This window comes from Poecilia latipinna, unplaced genomic scaffold (genome assembly GCF_001443285.1).
Source record: "Poecilia latipinna isolate Pla-1442-1.1 unplaced genomic scaffold, P_latipinna-1.0 Scaffold305, whole genome shotgun sequence".
In the NCBI taxonomy this organism is placed as follows: Eukaryota; Metazoa; Chordata; class Actinopteri; order Cyprinodontiformes; family Poeciliidae; genus Poecilia; species Poecilia latipinna.
The window spans coordinates 247802-256974 of NW_015112921.1; the positions used below are offsets into that span (position 1 = coordinate 247802).

A 9173-nucleotide genomic window follows, 5' to 3' on the forward strand; every position below is an offset into this window, starting at 1 on the left:
CTGAAATAATGCATAGAAAACAAGTTCATATTCATTTAGAAACAACAACACTAATGTTTTAACTCAGGAAGAGTTCAGGAATCAGTGTTTGGTGGAAAAACCAGGTTTTCAATGCGGTTCAGTGCAGTGGGCTCTTAATGTGTTCCAGAGCTGTCTAATGTGAAATTCACTTAGTTGAAACTTTACTGTTTCAACTTCCTGACTTAATATACACAATTTTATACAACATGAAGCTTCCAGATTTAGATCCAACAAGAAGAAAAGAGATTGTGAGAGAATGATGACAGCCAGAAACTTGTCCAGCTCACCTCCTGTAATGTATGCAGAGATAATGGGTTAAAATCATAATTAAAAGGCTCAGCTCCAGTGGTGGGAGCTTAAAGAGGTTCAGTGCATAGAAAACATTAGCTGAATAAATCCACTCTAAAGAAAAAAACCCTCATACCTAATATCTTTAATTTGTCTGAGCTCATGTCTCATATCATTCTGATAAAAGCATTTCTGCTCAATAAAGAGTCGGACACAGAAGCGCTGTCTCTAAAAACTCCTGCTCTTTCTAAAACTCCACCTTCAAGTTATCATCACAAAGACACACCTCTATTAATCACTTAAAGTTTTTACCAATGTTTCACTGAGAAGTAGCTCATATAATGAGCTCAGAAGATGCTCAAATTAGCATTTGCTAATAGCTACTGACTAGTCTGAAGGAGCTGAATTGGGGGAGTCGTGGTGAAGCTCAGAAGCTTGGAAATTGCAGTTTGTAGGAGGAGCAACACCTTGAAGGCGGGGCTAAGTCCACCCAGGCATTTTGCACAGCTGGATGGTTGCCATGGCGATTAAAGGATTTCTCAAACATGCGTGAAAGAATCAAGGTAACTTTCCAGGTTTGTGTAAAATGATGTAAAGCTTAAAAACATCAGAATTTCACTCACACTGGAAGAGTCAAAACAAACCAGTGAAACTACTTTCCAGCAGGACAAACCGGAGCTTTACGTCACTGCAACCATGGAAACCCAGTCAATGAAGCTCCTTCTGAAACGTTTCTGAAACATTCAGCTCTTTGTTTAATGGATCTGCAGGCAACTGGTTGATCCTGAAATCAGAGAGAACGTCAAGCTGAAAGAACATAAAGGTGGATTGATAAAAACATTTAAACAAAGGGAAAAACAATGAACATACCGAGATTTTCCACTGTGGAGCTAAATCAGGACCATTAAGTTTTTAAAAGAAAAAATGAAACTGAAACAAAAAAGATTTGAAACAAAAATATTTAAGCTGAAATAAAAGTTTTGAAATTGAAAAAAAAGATTTGAAATAGAAAAAAATCTGAAAGAAAACTGAAAAAACGTTTTGAATAAAAAAAGTTTGAAACTGAAAAAAATATTTGAATAAGAAAATTGAAACTGAAAGAAAAAAACTGTAAAATGAAAAAATAGCGGAGCAAAATCAGGACCATAAAGTTTTTAAAAGAAAAATTGAAACTGAAACAAAAGTTTTTAAACTGAGAAATTATTTTGAAGCAGGAGAAAAAGATTTGAAACAAAAATATTTAAGCTGAAAAAAAAGTTTTGAATTTGAAAAAAAAGATTTGAAATAGAAAAGTATTTGAAAAATTATTTTGAAACTGAAAAAGTTTTGAACAAAAAAGTTTGAAACAGAAAAAAAATGAAGTGAAACAGAAAAATGTTCAGAGCTACTTTTCTGATTCAAGGATTCCTTTCAGTTTCCTTTTTTCCCTTTCATGTTTTATTATTTTGAACAAACTTTATGGTCCCAATTTAGCTCCATGTTAAGTTTCCATACCATTCAATATAAACAGAAATGTTCTTGACAGACAGGAGAAAACATATTTACAGATTACATTATGTGGTACTAATGTGTGAAGACAATTAATGAAGCGAAGCCTGAGCTAGGAAACATCAAATCAAAGTGAGCAGTTGTGTTTTGTTGAACGTCTAATGGAGCTGCAGGTACCAAACAGCAACATGTTTGGAGTCTTTGGTGTGTTTCCTCTGAACCAACATTCCTGTTATCTCCACCCAGGAAGTTCATGAAAACTCAGTTATACATATTTTTTTACATTCAGTTAGTCCTTCATAAATACTTAAAATAGGTATTCAACATTTTTTCTCTGCAAATATGTTCCAAATACTTCCATTGACATGAAATGTACACCAAAATGTCGACAACTAAAGCAACCCGTACATGAAATTTAACCAAAACAAATTACTCAAATAATGAAGCTATGGGCAGAGAATTAAATGATACAGTAATAAACTACTGAAGACATACTTTCCTGTTAGCATGATGTGTTTGGAGTGATGTGCAGATATCATTATTTACTATAACTAGACTAAACTCTCCTAGTATCTCTATGGCTTTAATAAAAACATTTTATGAGTGAATTTTACTGCCTTAAGTCGAGAGCAAACATTTCCAGTCTGAAAACAAACTTCATCTCTCAAAACTTCTGCTCTTTCAAATATTCACTGCGTTCTCTCTAACCTTTCTCCTCTCACTCAAAACTTGTCTCTGCTCGGATCAAATCTCTGCCTGCTCGCAAATCATTTTCTGCTCTCTCAAGACAACCGTCTCTCAATACAACCGTCTTGAGAGAGCAACCATCTGGCAACCGTCTCAGCCAACAGAATGAAAAGTAGAAAAGCGCAGTAGAGGGCGCAAAAACGTCACACAGAGAGCGAGATCAGTGTTTTGCCAACCGCCATAAAGAAGAAGAAGAAGAAGAAGTGCTCAGTGTTTGTTGAAGTAAACATGGATGCTAACGGAGGAGCAAATCTCAAGATTTTGAAGTTGTTGTCCGACTGGAGCCAGCACATTAACAGCTTAACCTTCATTATAGTCCGCCATGTTTGTTGTTTTTCGTTCAGGTTGGATGAATGCGACCTGGACGTTCAGATTTATTTGAAAAGATCGGATATGTATCAGATATCCAAATGGCCCGGGTTGAATCCGTCCTGTGTTGTTCAGGCTTATGAAAATAATCCCAAATCGGAATTGGGTCACTTCCAGGCTGCAGTGTGAACGCAGCCTCTGATCCCTTTGTATATGTGGATGATTTGTGTTGTTACCGTCCTCTGTTGTGACTTTCATGTCAATAGAAATATTAGAAATATCCACCGCATGTCAGCTGTGTGTGAAAAATGTGGAGTGGTAAAGGTGAGAGGCTATAGTTTATTTCTAATTCACAACCTGAAGTCAAAAAATGATCTAATTGACCAGCAAACTCCGGTCGGTTTCGTTTAAGGTCACCGTCAGTGCACAGTTTTCAGATAAAACTCTGATAGTTGTAGTCTTTATGAAGCCATCAGATGATGGCGTCTTCTGCTCTGTTTCAGTCACTGCTAGGTTTTCACCAGCGGCTGCTCTGAAATGTCCTCTGGGGTTTTGTCTCCTTCACGGGACTTTTTCCGTTTCTTGTGACCTGAGAGGAGAAGAAAAATAAATTTAAAAAAATGCATATATTCTTTTTATGTATAACTGAGTTCAATTTGATTAAACCTATTGTAAAATTAAAGTTCAGGAAATGACTAATATGTAATAACACTAAAATTTTCTAATTTAATTCAGTAATTTAGATCTATTTGTTGATTTTTGGGCCTGCAAAGAGTTAAAAGAGATGTAGCATTTTTTTTAATTAATGTTAGAAAACATCAACCATTATTTCCTTTGGGTGTTTTTATCATAATATTTGTCGCTACTGATTCTGATCACATTGTTTCTGTTGTTTAATCTCATTAGAAGCAGCAAACTTTCTGCTTCAGCCTGGTCTTGCGCCGCTCCTCTGTAATGTGGGAGTCCCACAGGGCTCAAAGTTTGACCCACTTCTTTTCTGGCTCCACTTTCCCCCTTGGCTCCATGGTGACGGTATTTCTTTTCACGGCTTAGAAAGCAGTAGGATGTACACAGAGTTGGATAGTAAAAAATTACATTTACTCTATTATGTTTACTTGGTTAACTTTATTGAGGAAAAAATACTTTTAGTAGTATTTATACTGCACTGTACTTTTTACTTTTACTTCAGTAATTTTACAATGAAGTATTTCTACTGTTGAGTAAAATTTCTGGATTTTCTACCCACTGAGTGAAAAACAAACAAAAATTCACCAGACCTGCAGTTAGTTTCTGAAGTTTTATATTGAAAGAAACTGATTTGTAAAAATTTAGTTTTCTGAGATTTTGTTATTTTTTGCTACTTATATGAATTATTGTCATTATCTCCCTTAAATACCAACATTTCTACTTAACCTTACATTTTGGTCCATCTGATGATGTAACATTAGATGATTGATAATTGAGTAGATTTTTTACCAAATATGTTTTTACTTTTACTTGAGTAACAATATGTTGAAGTAATACTGCTCTTACTTAAGTATAATTTTTGTGAACTTTGCCCTCTTCTGGACAGATGTACAGCATATAGTCATTTAGACTCTGATGCTGTCTTCTGCTTTTAGATGTATCTGCTGCACTGGACACAATGGGTCATGAAATGTTGCTATTTTAATAAGAGCAACAGATGCACATGTGGTTCACACAAATTCATGTGTGGATTTGGAATCTTTCATGGTAAAAACCCATGAGATTTGCATGTTTTCACATGGGTTTCACACTTTTTCGGAAGGGTATGTTAAATTATTAGTAAATATGTGATACCCATGTGATATCTCCAGTTTTCACTGTCTACTTATTTGACCGTTTCCCCCAGTCAAAACTGTAAAAAGATGAAGAATTTCAGCGTTATTCAAATATAAGGCAATAAAAGACAACATTGTTTTTGTAGACAAGTTTCAGATGAAGTTTAAAATAAAAGTTGTTATATAAATAATACTTTCAGTTCTTGGTTAGTGAAGCCTTTACATCGTTCCATACCCTCACTCTGCAACCTTTATTTAATAATTGTCTTACTGTCTTGTTTCACTGTAAATGAGAGCAGTTATTTGGTTGGCTCTCCAACATAAAATATCTCGTCAGAAATCCACATTCTGTTTAGGTTGTTTTTTAAAACACATCTCTTTGCTCTGCAGAGGAAACTAACCAGGCTTTAGACTGAAGCTGAATGGAAATTTGAAGAAACTACAGAGGAATACAAAGTAGGCAGGTTCAAAGCACTGATGAACGTTTAGACAGTAGGACGTGTGAGTGTTTGCCTCTGTGCATACGGTTTTTATACGAATCAAAGCAGAGAACAAAACAGTGAAACAGACCATCTGAACAAACTGCACATTCATGCATGGTTATATCTGCTCTTCTTTTTTAAGATTCAGCTTCATCTCTGATGGTTAGTGTCTGATTAAACCATTACAGGAAGTGACATCACAGCGATATATGAGAAAGAGAGACTAACTAAGTTTGAGTAGCAGTTTCTTGCCCAGCGTGTCCTCTGAGCCGCTCAGCGACATGCTGCTGATGAAAGGCGATGTGTCTGTTTCTATGGGAACCGAGGCCATGTCTGAAAAACAAGAGACGGAGATCTGAATGATCCTGGTTGCCAGGACAGGACGCATTAAAGCGACATTTTGGATTAACTGAAAAGGCGACATATGGTAGAATTACATAACAACCAGAGTCGTCTAAGTGTTTTCTTTAATCACATCGAAAATTTTATTCTTAAACCTCTTCACTGTTGATCCTGTGGGTTATTCTGGCTTCTTTTTGAAATGCAAAATGCCCATGAAGTGTTATTGTAACAGATGACGAACCAAAGTTTTCTTCAGCGTCAGAAACACATACTTGTAAGTAGGGCTGGACAATATGGCTGAGAAACCTGTCACGAAATAAGCGTTTCATATCAGTCGATATCAATACTTATCGATTAATTTTATGTTTTAAATATCTGAAATATTACCAGACAGGTGTCACAGTTTCCACTTCATGCTGTAGTTTTTTTATTTTTAGGAAGTTATCAGGCACACTGGCAAAACCTTAAACTGTTGCTGTGCAAGTTACTCAACAAGCTGTTGCTAAGCAACAAGAAAGTGAGTGAGTTGCTAAGCAACCAGAAAGTGAATGAGTTAGTTGCTAAGTAACCAAAGAGTGAGTGAGTGAGTGAATGTCACCAACCTTACTTAGCTGGCTGAGAGAAGTTGAGGGCCTACATCTCCCAGAATGCTGTGCGGTTTTGGATCAGAGTTCAGTGAATATTTTGAATATTGAATATTCTATAAGATGGATTACCTTTGGATACTGATCAGATCATTTGTCTGTCGCAATGTATATTGTTGTTGATTTATTGTCCAATCCTACTTGTAAGTAAATCAGCATCAAAGGTGCTGTTTCTTTAATCACATCATAAATTAAAGAAACAGTAAAACTGTAAAATGCATTTTTGGTAAAAGGTGCCTTCTTCAGAGACCTGGAGAATGTTTGAAGTTTGGTGACCTTTCATTTCACGAGGCAATGGTATTGGTATAAATGTCAAATCACAAACCCACAGAAACACAAAACAAGATCATTCTATCTTATTTAACATCCACAATTTGTTTCTTCAAGCTGGTTGTTACAGTGAGGAGTCGGACAAACCTGAGTGTGTGTCGGTCTCTGATCGGTCCTCTCGGATGTACGGGATCTCATCCATCCTGAGGAACACAGAATCACTGGGACTCTTCTGACCGTCAGACTTACTGCCTGTAGCACACAGAGTCATCATTTAAGAGCAATGTGTATCCATCACAGTTCAAACATTGTGATTTGCTCATCTGGACTGGACCTGAACCTAAACCAGAGGAGTCCAAACTTATTGCCCTGAGGGACGAAATCGTCAAACTGAACACACCGAAAAGGCGTCATATGGTAGAATTGGCCACCTTTTTTTTTTAAATTTACCAATAAATTTCTTGTGCCTTTTCATTTTATAAACAAAATGTGAAAAATCTTATAGAAACAAGCAAAACAGACTTTTGTAGAAGAGGGATAAGTAAATCATCGTAAATCAAGATATAAAGAATTACAAACTCTATTATTACCAGACAGGCATTTTGTTTGGTTGATTGTGAACTAGATTTTTATTTTCGTCTAAGTTATAAAATGATCAGACTACTTGAGTAGTCTTTTTAGGGATTACTTTTTTACTTTTACTTGAGTAAAAGTATGCTGAAGTAGTGCTACTCCTACTTAAGTACAATTTTGCACGTATTCAACCCAGTTCTAAGCTGCAATCCACATCTGCCACTTCAATAATACTCAATTTTCAGTTGACAAGCAGGTGTTTGTCCTGGATTTCTCTACGTCATAAATTATATTCTGACATTTACTTTTACACCCTCTGCTCATCTGGTCTCAGTTGTGACCTTTTAAATGTGTGTTTGAGGTTACTGAACTGTAAATATTGTCCTGTAGTGCATTAAAAATGATGTTTCAGGCAGCTTCTTTGTCTCCCTCTAATAATGATTCACATAATCTCCTATTGGGTCCAGTCTGAACTGCTCACTATCGGCACACCACAGATATACTTACGGACAATGCGGTTCTTCTCATTCAGCACCGAGGTGCTGTGTGGGACGCTGGACTGTTGTCCTCTGGTGCGGGCCGAGCTGGGCCGGCTGGGCTCCCTGGGCGGGGGCAGCAGGGTGGCTGTGGTCGGCTCGAAGGGCATGAGCGTAGCAGCGTTGCCTGTGGCTGAAGGGTCAGGGGTCGGGGTGTTGGCCTCTGCCAGGCGGAGGTCAGCATCAGGAGTTTGAGGGGAGCTGTCCATCCTGGTGGCTGTCAGCGCATTCTGATAGTGGCTACGCGTAATCTGATACACGGAAGCAGAGGATTCTGGGTATTAATAAAGCTGACAGACTACATGGTGGCTTTTGTAATGTTATGCAGTAAAACATTAACAGCATTAATTTGGTTTATTTAGCCTGTCATAGAGAAAAAATGTGGATGTTTATTTTTCTAAATAATATTTTCACCATTTCTACATTTAGAAATGTCAGTTCCAAACTACATATTTAAATCACAAGATAAGTATTTTCTTTACAAACTAATTATTTAGTTGGGAAGCTAAATGTCTAGTTCCAAAATAAATTTTTATTTTTCTAGCTAAATATTTATTTCCAAACTAAATATTTACTTTCCAAACTCAATATTTAGCTCAGACCTAAATATTTAGGGCTAAAGGTTAAGTAAGCTAAATATTTAGCAAGTAACATAAATATTTAATATTTATCTTGTAGATATTTAGCTAAATAGCTTGTAGATAAGTATTTGGGTCCAAGCTAAATATTTAATTTTCAAACTAAATATTTATTTTTCCAAGCTCAATTTCATTTAAAAAAAAATTATGATAAAATATTTTGCAAGTAACATAAATATTTAACATGTACCTTGTAACTAGCTAATACGCAAATTAGCTTACCGATAAGCGGAAGTGGAATATCAAAATAAAAGCAGGGTTTTGCGGCCCTCCACATAAACTTCGCCGCTAGCGGGACTGAATCGTTGCCCAAGTGGTTTTTAAATAATGACATATCTTCTCGACATATCCACCGTTACAGATGAAAACATAGGACGTGCCGATTTAAAGGCTACACAGACCGATGGCTCTAACCATAGGCTCTAACAACAGTTTATGCATCAACGTCCACTAAAACACTTCCGGTTCATGATTGATTCGCCCAAATATAAAACCATAATGAAAGTGAAGTTCTACAAATACCCAAAACATGACCTCCGTGTACCTTGATGACCTGCAGGGGGGTGAGCTGCCTCACGGAGTAGTCCGGCAGGTAGAAGTTCCCTCCTCCGTTCAGCTGACCCAAACTTCCGGCGTACAGCATGGACTCAGAGCGCTCCAGGCCGCTGCTGTGAGAGGGCGATCTGTGGGCTGTCAGGGAAATATGACCAGACAGGAACAACACAGGCAGAATATGCTGCTGTTGCACATATTTACATCCTCATTGGTTGAAGGTAGGCCGCTCCTGTTTGTGTTGGTTTAGTTCAACTGTTTGTATCAAAGTGTTTAAATCTTATGTTGTGTTGGAAGAAACTAAGCCTGTGACTCAAGTTTACTTGTCAACTGTTATGCATAATTTCAAAGTGCATCAAGTTTTAAAAACAATGGTTTATTGTGTTTTTGTCTCATTGGTGATTTTGTTTGGTTAGTACAGGGGTGTCAAACTCAATTTCACCGAGGGCCACTTCAGCATATTGGCCCCCCTCAATGGGCC

General features: G+C 37.0%; 1 protein-coding gene and 1 long non-coding RNA gene across 2 annotated transcripts in view; one reads left to right on the forward strand and one right to left on the reverse strand.

The window, feature by feature from the left end:
• Nucleotides 1-68: 68 nt before the first annotated feature.
• On the forward strand, nucleotides 69-8161 carry LOC106948749 (uncharacterized). The gene is made up of 3 exons (XR_001425241.1): nucleotides 69-533; nucleotides 5152-5154; nucleotides 8151-8161. It is a non-coding gene; the product is annotated as an uncharacterized LOC106948749 (long non-coding RNA).
• LOC106948742 (metal transporter CNNM1-like) overlaps nucleotides 3173-9173 on the reverse strand; it is a 24808-nt gene continuing 18807 nt past the window's right edge. The window contains exons 6-10 of the mRNA XM_015034582.1: nucleotides 8685-8830; nucleotides 7474-7753; nucleotides 6541-6645; nucleotides 5366-5470; nucleotides 3173-3442 (exon numbers count right to left, since the gene is read on the reverse strand). Coding sequence (XP_014890068.1) covers nucleotides 3363-3442; nucleotides 5366-5470; nucleotides 6541-6645; nucleotides 7474-7753; nucleotides 8685-8830 — 716 coding nt within the window. The 3' untranslated portion in view covers nucleotides 3173-3362. The remainder of the gene's footprint in view (nucleotides 3443-5365; nucleotides 5471-6540; nucleotides 6646-7473; nucleotides 7754-8684; nucleotides 8831-9173) is intronic.